The sequence below is a fragment of the Lutzomyia longipalpis genome, chromosome 3 (assembly GCF_024334085.1).
Source record: "Lutzomyia longipalpis isolate SR_M1_2022 chromosome 3, ASM2433408v1".
In the NCBI taxonomy this organism is placed as follows: Eukaryota; Metazoa; Arthropoda; class Insecta; order Diptera; family Psychodidae; genus Lutzomyia; species Lutzomyia longipalpis.
This window is the reverse complement of record NC_074709.1, coordinates 29,928,817-29,942,990: the sequence shown is the minus strand read 5'-3', so window position 1 is coordinate 29,942,990 and position 14,174 is coordinate 29,928,817. Positions and strand designations below refer to the sequence as shown.

Genomic DNA, 14,174 nt, shown 5'->3' with positions numbered 1-14,174 from the left:
AAGACTGAAGCTCCCGCGAAGAAGGAACCCAAAAAGCAGCAACACCCCTGATTGGCTTTAGCTTTCAGGCGGTGTCACACTGTATACCATTCCATCCTGCTCTTGCCAGCATTGCTGCTAAGGTGCTGGAGGGAGATGGAAAGGCTACGTGGGGGCGGAGCCAGGTACGGCAATCGGGTCACTCGAAAAGCTCCGAGGGCTTTTGAGAACTCAATCGGCTCCTGTTTGATCAATTATGCAGACGCTTTCCGACGGCTAAACAGCGCCTCTTTCGGTGCCCCCGTGAACTTGCCCATCATTATATATATAGTATACATATAATGTTATGTACACTACCCGTCAAAAGTTTCCGGGCAAGCAAAAATGGCGTATTTTTGAAGGCAAATTTCAAGTGATTGTATCTCCGGCTGTGGTTAACCGATTTTCAAAAAATTATTAGTTTTGGAAAGGGAATTAAATTATCTTTCCAACGATGCTTTATTCATCAAAATCGGTGCACTAGCGGACGAGATGCAAAAGGTCAAAGTGAAAAATTGTAAAATTGTGAAAAAAAATACTTTTGCCTAGGTTTACCAAAATGGATGCCAAGACATAACGGCTTAATCGATTTTCAAAAATTTACCAGTTTTGGAAGGGTGAGAAATGTACCTTTCCAAAACTAATAAATTATTAAAAATCGGTTAATCACAGCCGGAGATACAGCCACTTGAAATTTGCCTTCAAAAATACGCCATTTTTGCTTGCCCGGAAACTTTTGACGGGTAGTGTATATATCTACCTTTTGCCGATTCTTTGGATTTTTTTTCGCGTGTAAATTACTCAATATTATTATTTTTTGTATCAGTTTGCTCTTCACTTAAATTGATTGTAATTAAAATTTAATTACAAATAAATTTAATTATATGTATGTCTTTTTATGCAAACGATTTGTGAATTAATTTGCAAAGAATTTAATTATGTTTTTTTTATTCATTTTAAAGGACTTTTATTTTTTATTTAGAGATGTTAAAATAGAGAATTTTATATCAATAATTAATTATGATTTATTTGTCTTATAAATTGAATATTTTTTTTTGTGGTAAATTAATTAATATTTTGTTTTTATCCTCTGATACGAATTATTTTTTTAAAACGAATTAATTAAAGAAAAAAAGTTTTCATTGAATACACTGAGGGCCCTACAGAACGACTTATCTTTTCATTATAAACGTCTTAGCTATTTTTAAAATAGTTTTTTCCTACATTTTCACAAAGAAAACTTGAGGAAAAGCACGAGAAAACTGGTTGAAGGAGAGAAAAGAGATATTTTCATCTATTTTCCATTCTAAACTTCTATTTCTAAAAGTACATTAAATAATTAAGATTATTAGAACATTTCTTTATCCTCAAAATGTCCCCCAATAAACAGGCAAGACTTCCCAAGAAAACACAAGAAAATTAATTATTATTGATAGCTAACAATTTAAAATTCAAAAAAAAATCTTTAAAAATGCAAACAAAAATTTTCCCAATAAGTTTAGCTCGATAAAGCTCTAAAATGTTTCAAAAATTGCAAAAAGTTTTGCAACTTTTCTCTCAGTTTCCATTCAAATTTTAATTTAAAAAAAATAGCTCTTACCCATTCACAAATTATCACGCTACCACACCCCCGCACAAACTAATGAACGCAATAAAATGAATTAACAAGTAATTGGGATGTGATTAAATTACATTACAAATTATTAATAAACCATTTATTAAGAAATACCTGCATTATTAGAAGCCGCATGAGATTTAATTTGGTAAATTAATTAAATTGCAATCAATTTTCTCTTATTCTTAGAATTCCCAAAATAATTATTCTTTTATTCTCACAGAGACAATTTTCTCTTTAATATTAATCTTTCTTTGAATACGAAGAATAGAATATTCTTTCAGCTTCCCATTGTTCTCCTGTCCCTTTAGTCTTTTCTTGGCAACATTGAGGACAACAAAATGGATAAAATTTACTTGAGAATAATGTGAACCTTTAGTTATGTATTATCTATCGCATGTGAAAAATCAAAATTATTAAAGAAATTTTAAATGAAATTGATTGAAAGTTTGCGCGTAATTATCACTCATTATCACTGGATTTTTTTGACTAAAATTATTCAGAAGAAGATGTAGTTTCTAAGTCTTATTGATCCTAATTAAGGCGTAGTGAGAAAAAAGATTTGTGCTTAAGTTGTCTTTTATAGTCCATTTGAAGAAACTTTGCATTAAATTTAATTATTTCACTTTTAGAAAGCTTGAAATTCAATTAAAAAAGCTTTGAAATAATCAACAAATTCATTGATCTTTGACGAAAAAAAAAATTCCAAAAATACTTAAATGAGATTAATTTGATGATGAATGAGATTATTCGTTAATTCATTAATTAGTTTGTTCAAATAGTCTATTTTAATTCAGATTCTTAAGCGAGTATTAAGCTTGTGAACGATTAAAGTTTCATTTGCAGTGAATAATTAATTAATTCTGTTCAATTAATTATCACTTAATTATGCAAATAGAAGCTCAAGAAAGAGATGTAATTGTTTCTCATTTATGGAAGTATTTTAATGAATAATTATGTAATAGAAAGAAAGACGATTTATATATTAATTAAATCCTGACAAATATTTTCTAAAGGACTTTACACACACAGTAGGGAAGACCTGGGGTAAAACAAAGGTTTAAAAGCTCAAAATATCATAATTCTTATCGTGAAAGAGGAAGGTATTAAAAGGTCGTCCCTTTATGAATTTATCCGCTCTACAAACTTCTTTAAGATGACTCCACCACAGTATCACCTTGGATAGTATGATATGTATTTTAAGCTTTTTATTAAGTCCTTGTTTGATTCTTTTTATACTCAATCTCAAGCTCAATCTGCCCTAGATATTTTTTAATACTTTATTATTTAAGTATTTTTTAAGGGGAATTTAGCTCGAATAGAACCTTTTGCATTTGATTTAAATTTTTGTCTTTTCAGAGAATGATTATGTGATTAATTCCACTTCAATAATTAGAAGGACTAATCGAAGAAAATTCAACAATGTGCATGTGAAAGTAGAATTTTTATGCCCTTGAAAACCTTTCAGAACTTTCTGTTCTTCCTATTTATCAGGTCTTTCTAGCCAAAAAAGGCTCCTTAATGAAATAACTTAATTTTTCAGTGTAATATACTGAATTTTATTATGTTGTTAGAAGAGAAATAGTTTGGCGTTTAGGGCCTTAAATAAAATTCATGAAGATCCCTGAGCATTTAAATAAATTTTTAAGATTTATGTACTTAAGCTATTTATAGCTGAACTTGCATATTTCCTTATTTGGAAAGAAAAATCATAAATGAAGTGGCTAAAAGACTTACCGGAAATCCATCTGGAGCTTCTGAAGACAATATTCTCTTCCAAAAATTTGATTTTGTCCATTTTCTGCATCAAATTTCATCTGAATTTCAGATCGCAATACAACTAATAAATGTCAGGATATCCATAAAAACATGATTTCCTTGGGAATTTGTTCCTTCCACCAACCGCCATATAAAACGCGAAATTTAATAAATAAAATAGGAATATTTTTAATACAAAATAGAAAATGATTCTCAGGGACTCTCTAATGCTCCATATCCATAACTATTACGTACAATTAAAGAATATTCTTCATATAAATTGCATTTTATGTAAATTATAAAATATGCAGAAATTAACAGCTAATCAACGCAATCAACATAACCTTACAAAATTTATCCTCAACGGCTTTTCATTAGATTTTCAGGATTTTCATTACCGATTTTTATGATTTTCCATCCAAAAACATTTTTAACAAGTCTGTCACACTCTATGTTTGTTTTTCTTATAAGAAAACCAAGAAAATCATGGAAAACAGACAGAAAACAGAAAATTTTCACAAAAAAAACTGCTGAAAGCAAACACCAAAATAAGAAAAAGGTCTTGGCATTCTTATCTCTTTTTCTCACTTGCGAATTCATATTTTTATCTTGCTCACACATTCGCGATCGTTGAAAATAAATTCAAAAGACACCGTTATTTGGATCTCGCGGACATACGTACATTAGTGCATCCCACATAAACCCTCTTAATGAGTTTTCTGCAGCTGTAAATGCGAGCTAAATGCATCAAAATAGCAAATAGATTTCTCATTAATTCATTTAAGTGTTTTATTAATTTTTTTTACAGGAGATTTTGTCGGTTTAATTGAAGAAATTAATTTGAAACAAAAAAAGGATTGTAAGAAATCTTAGAAAAATACAAAAGAAGTGAAACGCTACACTTCCAGGGTCCCCCTAATGGCTTGACTGGGAAGAAAAAGAAGAATTGGAAAAGAAAAAAATAATAAAAGGTGTGCGTGCTTTTTTATGAAAAAGACTTATTTTGGCTAATTTTGTGTGCAAATCACGCACGAAGGGTGAATAAGGTGTTGAAGAAGTGTGCACTGATAGCAGAGGTAGTTGGCGCACGCACGTATTGTCCTGCAAAACAATAATTTGGAGCAAGAGCGAGTGATTGAAAGTGACTCAGCTCCGTGGAGGTGGTTTTCCGGACGAATGTGCCTCCCGTGGTGGCTGCGAGACTGCTAGAGTACATTCAGGAGCCCCAAATGGGGGCGGGTGTGCCCACCTGTGGCACCACATGACATTTACGAGTGATTTTCTCGTGAAAAGGGTGAGTACACGTCGTTCCTTTGTCTTTTTTTTTCTTTCCACACTCGTAAGCAAAAAATCTTCCACGAGACGTGTGTGGGCTTCAAGGAGGGCGGAGGGTGGCATCAGCCTGACTTTTTTTTTTTGCCATTTTGCACCCCTTCCGCCTGTGATGGGAATTGGCATCTCCAGAGGGGGCTGCCTGATGAGCTGGAAATTCCTCCTCCAGGAATTCCTCTCTCTCTGTCCAGAAATCCTTCCTGGAGAAGATTATCTTTTTCACAATCTTTGAATGCTCGTGGGGAGTTTTTGAGGCATCCGGAAGGTTCCTCAGGGGGTGCAGTGGCTGCTGTGGTGTGGAAAAGATTGTTGGCGATGCTGAATGTGTGACATTGAGGTGTCAATGTGTCATGGGGGGCAAAAACAAAGCTTTTTGTCTTCGTGAAAGCGACCCACAAAGAAAAAAAAAAGAAATTAAAGCATTTTATTTTTAGAAAATGTAAACAGAATGCATTAAAAAGGTAATTTTTCTTTTAAGGTGTTTTATGAGTTGAAAAGTGTTGCATTAATCTCTTTGAGAGTTTGCCAAAAATAATTGTTTGAAGTGTTGGAAAATATTTATGACATTTCGAGGAGATGCGAAACACCTTCATCAGGTCAAAGACAGTGATTAATATTTTTTTGTCTAAAATTATTATTTTCAGCTGAATATCTAAAAGGAGAGACAAAGACAACAAAAACAAGGAGAAGAAGACAAAAGGAAGAAGAAAAAATGAAAATCGACACGTCACGCCTAAAGCGTGGCAATTCGGACGTATCCCCGGAATGTCAGGAACTAATTGAGCGCCTCCGTTCGTGCTCAAGGCCTGAGCTGGCGGAGGAATTGGCCAAAATTGATTCGTGGACATTTGGCAAGTGTGAGCTGTATCACTGGATTGAGGTCCTTGACATCTTCGATGGGATCCTCGAGGAGGCCACGGATAACCCGCGGAGTGAGTGGCACATTGAGATTGATGTCAGCTTCACGCCAGAGGTGAGTTTTTTTGATTCCTCTTAAACTTGGTTTTCCGATTCTAGTTACATTTGAAGCCTAATTTTTAAAAAGTAAGAAAATCACTTTTCGTCATCTTATATGCGACGCCATCTTGTGATTTTCCGACTTTTCCACAGAACTGTCCTAGAACGCAAAAGTAGGTTTTTCTCAGGATCCACTGGATGGATTTTGATGGGGTAAAAAGCAAATGAAAGAGGAAGCATTAGCAGAGTATGTACCGGAATAGATTTTTGAATTTCAACTCAGAAGCTGAGAAAAGTAGATAAATATTCATATTGATTTTTCTCAACTTCTTAGTCGAAATTAAAAAATATATTCCGGTACATTGTCCGGTAATGCTTCCTCTTTCATTTGCTTTTTACCCCATCAAAATCCATCCAGTAGATCTTGAGAAAAATCTACCTTTGTGTTTTGAGGAACATTTCAAGATGGCGTCGCATATAAAATGGTGGAAAGTGATTTTCTTACTCTTCAATAATAAGTCTTTAAATATGAGCAAAAGCGGAAAATTAAGTTAATGAAAAACCCCAAGAAAAATTAAAAATATTTAATTTCACCGGCTCTCAAAAGAGACCCCCCCCCCTTTTAAAAAGCAACTTGGAACAGTTTTATGTGCTTCGCTCAAGTTTCTCTCTGTTCTTCCCGGAGAAGTTTTATGTGCTTCCCGGAAAGTGCCACAAGTGGCTGGAAGTTTAGTATTTATCCTGACTATTGCTTTAGAAAGTTTCTAAGGGATCTTAGGAACTGCCTTTTCAACACCCGGATGATCTTTGATTCCATTTAGGGGTTCAAAATCTGTCCATTTTGTAGTTGTTGAAAGAGCATTTTTATAAATTCAAATTTTAACCCCAAGATGACATCAAAGTTCAGCCGGGTGTTGAAAAGTAAGTTCCTAAGTTCCTTTAAAAACTTCCTAAAGCAATGGTCAGGATAAATACTCAACTTCCAGCCACTTGAAGCACTTTCCGGGAAGCACATAAAACTTCTCTGGGAAGAACAGAGAGAAACTTCTTGAGCGTTTTGTTGTTGCAGGAAGTGAAGCTGGTGCTTCTTGTGCTGAATTTCACAACACTCCTCATTGAGCACAGCTTCTCACGGCATCTGTACAGTTCAATTGAGCACCTGAGTGCCCTCTTGTTGTCCGTGGACATGGACATTGTGCTTGGGGTCCTCAATTTGCTGTACATGTTCTCAAAGCGCAGCAATTACCTCTCCCGCCTTACGGGGGATACACGTGCTGCCCTCCTTGGTAGGTTGAATTTCATCGCTGAAAGCTGGGGAGGACGTGAGTATGGGCTGGGATTGGCTGAATGCTGCCGTCCTGATGCTCAGCTGCCACCAAGTGCGACAATTTTCTACTATGAATACTACAATAAACGCGGTGAATTGGAAACAATCAACATGGACGACGTGAGGGGGAAATTCAGTGATCCGCGTGATCTGACGCTGCATCTTGTGCAACGGAGTACGGATAAGTTGACAGATGAGCAGAGAATTCATCTCTTTATGCGCCTTCGGTCATCAATGCGCTTCCACGAGTGCCGTGCTAGGTTGCAGTTTGTTCAGGCACGCCTACAGGCTCTCTCGGTACTCGTCTACTCGGATGCCATTCACGAGAAGACGCATTCATTGATCTATCCGGGATTTCTGGAGGAACTTGTGGAGCTGCTGGAGCTGCAGGGTGGGGATTTAGTGGAGATTCATGCAGCTGCCTTGCGTACAATGACGTCCATCATTCACCTTGATCGCAATCCAACACTCCCGAAGAAGCCAAGTTCACGCCTTGGGATGATTATTGATGTAACCGGGGCCAATAGCTACCATGGCTTCCTCCCAACACTCGTCCGGGCGTGCATTGGGAGTCTCACAGCACCCACGGAATCCTTCCCACTACCCCTGGCCACGGCGCTCTTTAGTTTTCTCTACCATCTCGCAACGTACGAAGTTGGTGGTGAGAGTCTCGTGGCTTGTGGGATGATGGAGAGTCTCCTGCGCGTGATTAATTGGCAAGGAACGGAGTTGGAGCACATAACATTCGTCACACGTGCTGTGCGTGTGATTGATCTCATCACAAATATCGACATGGCGAGCTTTCAGGCACACGCCGGCCTCGCGAGCTTCATTGCCCGCCTCGAAGTGGAGGTACGGACATGCAGGGCAGATCAACCGGATGAAATTATCTCTCGTCCCCGCGAGGAGATGTCCGAAGATGCCTCAATGGAGCCCACGGAGGATATTATCCCACGTGGGGCATCACGTGCAGCCGTTTGTCTGCCACAGCGTGCTGCCTTGCTGAAATCCATGCTGAATTTCCTCAAGAAAGCCATCCAGGATCGTGCTTTTGCCGAAAGTATGCCCCACGTGATGGAGGGAACACTCCCAGCGAGTCTTCGGCACATAATCAGCAATGCTGAATACTATGGCCCATCCCTGTTTCTCCTCGCAACAGATGTGGTCACTGTGTATGTTTTTCAGGAGCCAAGCCTCCTGTCGGCCCTTCAGGACAATGGGCTGACCGATGTTGTCCTTCAGGCACTCCTGCAGAAGGATGTTCCAGCAACGCGAGAAGTTCTTGGATCCCTCCCAAATGTTTTCAGTGCATTGTGCCTCAATAGCCGCGGATTGGAGGCCTTCCTCGCCTATGGGCCCTTCGATAGACTGTTTAGGGTGCTCCTCTCACCCACCTACCTTCCGGCCATGCGTCGTCGACGTAGCAGTATTGGGGATACAGCAACGAATCTCGGGAATGCCGTTGATGAACTAATGCGGCATCAACCGCGTCTCAGGCAAGCTGCCACAGCGGCAATTGTGAAGCTCCTCAAGGATTTAGTGGAGCTCGGGTCGAGTGCACGATTTGTCTGCTGGCGCCCACCAGCATCGGCCAATTCCAGGGATGCCCCGGCGAAGAAGCAAACCCCAGCTGATGCAGGGAGTAGCGATGACGAGGAGGATGAGGAGGAGGAAGCGAGCACGGCTTCACAGAGATACGATGCAGCCCCATCGGCAAGTCGACAGCAGGTTAGTTTTCTTCTTCTTCTGTTTTTTAAACGCCATAAAAGTAAAATTATCAGATTGGGCTCAAAATCGGCGTGAGCAAAAATTAGGATTCAATTTGTTTTTAATTTCTTAGAAAGTTCTTTCTCTTTCTTCTTTACTTTAAAAAAGAATCTTTAAAAAAAAATTTAGCCAGTTCGGTTCTCTCTTTTTTTTTTACACAAACTTACCTTTTACTACATTTCACGTAAAGAATTTTTTCTGAATATTATGTCGCAGGGGCGTAGCGAGGAATTTATTGAAGGAGGGATTTTTTAAATAAAAATAATAAAAATAAATAAATAAAAGAAAATGAAAAGTTCAAGAGGAAGTTGAAGTTTATAAAGAATTATAATAAGGCATATTAACGGCTGTTGAATTTGAATTAATAGCTTACAATTAAGCACTGTCATTTAATTAAAAAAAGGTTGGCAGTTAATTTTTTAAATAATATTTTAAGTTGATTAGACAAACGTCACAGTTAGAGAAAAAATTCAAATGTAAGAAATTCAAATTCAATTCTAGCGTAACATGTCAAAACAACCTTCAAATGTTACAAAAAACATCAACCGTTTGAAGAGAAACGTCAAGTGTTTGAAGACAAAATCCAAACGTCAAAATGATCGAAAAGAAACGTCAGTTGTAAATAAAAAAATTATAAATAAAGAAAAATTGAAAATGTAAACGGAAGATTTGAGAAACGTCAAGCGTTTGAAGATAAATGTCGAGCGTTTGACGTTTATCAATTTTAAGGTTTTTTTCTTCAGTTTTTCAATTTTCAAATTTCAATTTTTATTTCTAACCGACGTTTCTTTTCAAACATTTGTCAAAAATTTCTTTCTTTTCAGACGGTTGAAGTTTTTTTTTTTAACATTTGTCATTAATTTTAATGTTTTACGTTTTTAATTATTTTTCCAATTTTAACGTTTCTTTTTTATTTTTTTTAGTATTTTGTTCAACATGTTTTTGTTTGTTTTTTTTCTCAACATTTGAAGTTTGTTTTAACGTTTTACGTTTTTTTTCTTACGTTAGAATTTTTTTTCAAACTTTGACGTTTCTTTTAAACGTTTAATATTTTTTTCTAAATGTATTTCGCCCTGAAAAGAATTTCTTTTCAACACTAAAAGATCAATCTGAAGTTTCTGATTTATGAGGGTATTTAGACACCCCCCAAGTATGTAGGCCCCTCTTAAGAACCTTCTTTCCTTCAAATTCATCGACGTTTCGCTTAATAAATTTTGATCTTCTTCATGACATTGAAATTCCTTAGTTTTTTTTTTGCAATAAAAATTAACTAATAAAAATGGAAATTCTTTAAAAAATAAGTTTCCCAAGCAAAAAAAAAAAGAAATAAAGAGGGAAAATATGTCTCGTTTTCCTTTTTTTTTAAATTTGCAGCAAGTTCCCCTGACGGACTACATTCACAACACAATGAAATTTATCGATGCAATTTTGAGTAAGAGCAACTCAGATGATCATTGCAGGGAATTCGTGTCGCAGGGTGGCCTTAAACCCTTGCTGCAGGTTCTTGCACTACCGAATTTACCTGTTGATTGTCCCGTCACGGCGTCAGCACAGAGTGTTGCGGCCGTTTGCAAGAGTATCATGAGCTTGGCATTTGAACCAATGGTCTTGGGGATTGCGTTGGAGCATTTGAGTGAGATTGTTGGGCGTTTGGAGCCACTACAGAGGCGCCTTGAATGCCCGGGTGGGAGTGTTTTGCTCAGTGAATTGGCGCACTGTCCGGATCCGGAGGCTGCCTTCGCGACGCCGGCATTTACGCCACTTTTGCACGCGATTAGTGCAGCTCATGGGTACATCGTGATGTTGGTGCATGTTTGCCGTACGGGACAGAATAATGTGCGAACGGTGTCACTGCAGAAATGGGGGCAGGATTCAGAGCAGGGCTTGGGGTTGCTGCGGCGCCTTGTGCAGCTGTATACGGCCCTTGTGTGGGAGAGTACATTGCTGCTGGCACTGTGTACGGATGACATTATTCCGCCTGGATGTGATTTTGGGAAGGAAGATCTCGATCGGTTGTTGCGTGATGACACCCAGCCGAGTAATGGTGTAACCAATGCCATGGAGAATTTAACGACAACAAGCACAGAGGAGGGAGCGGGGATAATGGAGATTGACTTGACACAATCATCCAATTCGAGTGATAGCGACAAAGTTCCGCGAAAGGCACGTTCTGCTGCCAATCCCACCCAATTGCGATACATTAATGTCCTCTTGAGTGTCTCATCGCGTCTTGGACGAGCGTTGGCGGAACTTTTTGGGTTGTTGGTGAAATTGTGCGTTGGGAGCCCTATTCGGCAGCGTCGTGGTCAAACTCTACCCGCTGTTCCACCGTGTTTCGCTGAGACATCCCGGGAGATTGGTCGGGTATTGAGTTTCACCCTTGTTGATGGGCTGTCGTACGATAAATTGCCCCCATCGCCATTTCCAAAGATGAAATTTACATATTTAATTTGCAGCATTGGCTTCACGATGCCAATGCTCTTTGATGAGCGAAGGTATGCCTTTCATTTGATGCTACAGAAATTTGTGCAAGAAGGTGGTCTTCGGGCGTTCTTTGAGGTGTTCGATTGGGCCCTAACAAGTGCAACGTCCACCCATGAATTACCCGAGAGTACGGTGGAGTTTATGAATGAATGGCTGACGCTACTTGAGCGATTAATTAACCCCAAAGCCATCCTCCATAGCCCGCATGTTCTCCCAGCACGTCCACATGGGAGTACCGCTGGGGCCACGCGAGATCCGCAGGATTTTGACGTTGTGCAGTACATGGTGGAAGTGCAGAGGAAGGCTTTTCACGCGATACAAAAGCTGCGGAATCATGTCTCAATTAGTGCCTACAGTGATCGTATGCATGAGTACATTCTCGTGATTTTGAAGCACATCTTCAAGGCGGAGGCGATAATAAAGGAACGTCAAACGGAGAGGGTGCCAGCCGAAGAGGAGGAACCACCACAGGGGGATGTTGCTGCGAGGGTTGTTGTTGGTCGAGGACGGGGACTATCAATTACAGCAACATCGCGTTTTGCTGATGCAACAGCTGCTGCTGCTTCTGCTGCAGCTCCCGTCAATCCGCAGCATTTGCGCCAACTAATGGACATGGGATTCAGTCATGAGCACTGTACAGCTGCCCTTAGGCAGGCATCAACACTCGAAGCAGCCACAGATCTTCTCCTCAATATGCCAGCAGATCGCCCCGTGGATGGAGCAAGGAATATGGATGTTGATATGGGTGAAGAGGAGCAGTATATTCATGCAATTCTCATGAGTCTGCGTGACATGCCGGACAATCTTGTCGAGGGGAATACAATTGCTGAGCCAGCAGTTGTGGAAGAACGTCCCCCTGAGTGTCCACCAATTCCCACGGAGGAACTCGATAGATTCACCGATGCAGCTGTTTACATCTCCTTTCACATCATTGACACAATGCCCGGGCTTGTCTCCCGTGCCCTGGAGCTCCTGGCAACAATTGCAAAGCGCAATGGGGAAAAATGGCGCGATGACCTTCTAACAGTCCTCCTTGATGACGTGATCAGTTGCCTGACGTACTATGAGAAACATTTGGGTAGAACAACACCAAGGCAGGCATTTGTGAGTCTCATGGGGAACACACAGCTGTCGGAGAAGACAAACAATCGTCTCCACCTTCTCCGCTTGATGCTGGATCCACAGCAAAATCATGAACTTCGCTTCCCAACGGCACAGGCAGTTGGCAAAGCAAATCTTCTGGCTAAAATCTTCACCGTCATCGAACGTCTTGATCATCGTCTTACACACTTTAGCACCGAAGTGAATGGCCCCAAATGGTTTCCGCATTTGGTTGTTCTCTTCAATCAAATTGAACAAGTTGCCGCCTTCCTGGAGCGTCGTGAAGCAATGACAAATGTCTGTACACGCTCATGGCGATGGTATGATGTGGCCCGTAGTCAGTGGAATACCTTCTCACCGGCAAATAGTCGTCTAATCTCCACGGCATTCGCAGCTGGGGAGACAAGTGTACGCATACGGAGTGAGAGGCAGCGATTCACGGTGAATTTGGGCTGTATGTCGCTCGTGAATGAGGAAACGGGTGCCTATCAGCCCGTTATACTCGCCCTAAAGCCCATGGATCCACGCAATGAAGATCCACCCCTTGCCTCGATTCCCCTCATTCGGGGACTTGAACAATTCGACGTGAGTATGGTGCTGGAAATTCTCATTGATCTCCTCCCGCTGTCCGTGGATGCCAATGTCAAGCTATCCCTCATGAAGGTGTGCCTCCGCGTGACACGACACTTCCCGCACGCAAAATACTTTGCTCAACACGGAGGAATTGAGGCACTTCTCCGGATGAGACAGGTGAGTTCTATTACTTTTCTTATTTATTTTTAATTTCCTTTGAGAAGCGGGAAAAAAACATCTCTCTGTATTTAATTTTTAAAACAATCATAGGGAAGTGAGGGGTAATTTGATTAGTTAAAGGGAAATGAAAAAAAAATATTAGGTAATTTCTTTTAGGGAAATTATTGAAAGACAAAGTTTTAAGACTTTATATTATTAAGAAAAATCCGCTAGAAATTTGAAAACTGCAAGAAAAGTAAAATCGAAAACTGCTAGAAAATAAAAACTACTAGTGAGTTGAAAACTGCAATAAAAATCAAAACTACTAGAAAGTTGAAAACTGCAAGAAAAATCAAAACTACTAGAAAGTTCAAAACTGCAAGGAAAATCAAAACTACTAGAAAAATTGGAAGCTGCAAGAAAATTAAAATTTGAAAACGAATAGAATATTGAAAATTGCTAGAAAATTAAGGACTACTGCAAAATCGAAAACTGCTAGAAAATAGAGAAAACTTTTAGAATACGAAAAATCGAGAACTGCAGGAAAATGAAAAATCAAATAAAAAAAATTTAATAATGCTTGGAAATGAAAAATTTAATAAAAAATTAAAAACTGCTGGAAAAATCGAAACTGCAAGAAAATGAAAATTTTATTACAAAATTTAACACTGCAGCAAAAATATCTCGAAAATCTGAAACTGCTAGAAAAATGTCTAGAACCAGAATTTTTCTAAAACCTTTAACAGCAGATTTTTTAATTTTATTGTATATTGAAGAACTATCAATTGTAGGCTTATTTAACCCTTTATCTGCTGAGAAATTCTAGTAGTTTTTAATTTTATTAGACATTTCTTAATTTTTAGGTTGAAGTCATATTTTTTTCTAGTTGGTTTCAAAGGGTTAATTTCTATTTTAAATAAAATGAAATATTCAATATTGATCGTTGGTTTGGAAGGGTTAATTTTTTTTGGGCTTTTAGTTGTCTTCAAAGGGTTAACTCTTTGCTGATTTAGAAATTCTAGCCGGCTTTCTTTGTCACATTGAAATTTTTTTGTCTCTAGTTCTCAAAGGGTTAATTTTAAT

The 14,174-nt window shown here is 38.7% G+C and overlaps 1 protein-coding gene across 1 annotated transcript in view; it reads left to right on the top strand.

Moving 5' to 3' along the window:
- The first annotated feature begins 4,313 nt into the window (after positions 1-4,313).
- LOC129793789 (E3 ubiquitin-protein ligase HUWE1) overlaps positions 4,314-14,174 on the top strand; it is a 20,953-nt gene continuing 11,092 nt past the window's right edge. Inside the window, exons 1-4 of the mRNA XM_055834128.1 lie at positions 4,314-4,685; positions 5,368-5,696; positions 6,750-8,735; positions 10,149-13,109. Coding sequence (XP_055690103.1) covers positions 5,436-5,696; positions 6,750-8,735; positions 10,149-13,109 — 5,208 coding nt within the window. The 5' untranslated portion in view covers positions 4,314-4,685; positions 5,368-5,435. The remainder of the gene's footprint in view (positions 4,686-5,367; positions 5,697-6,749; positions 8,736-10,148; positions 13,110-14,174) is intronic.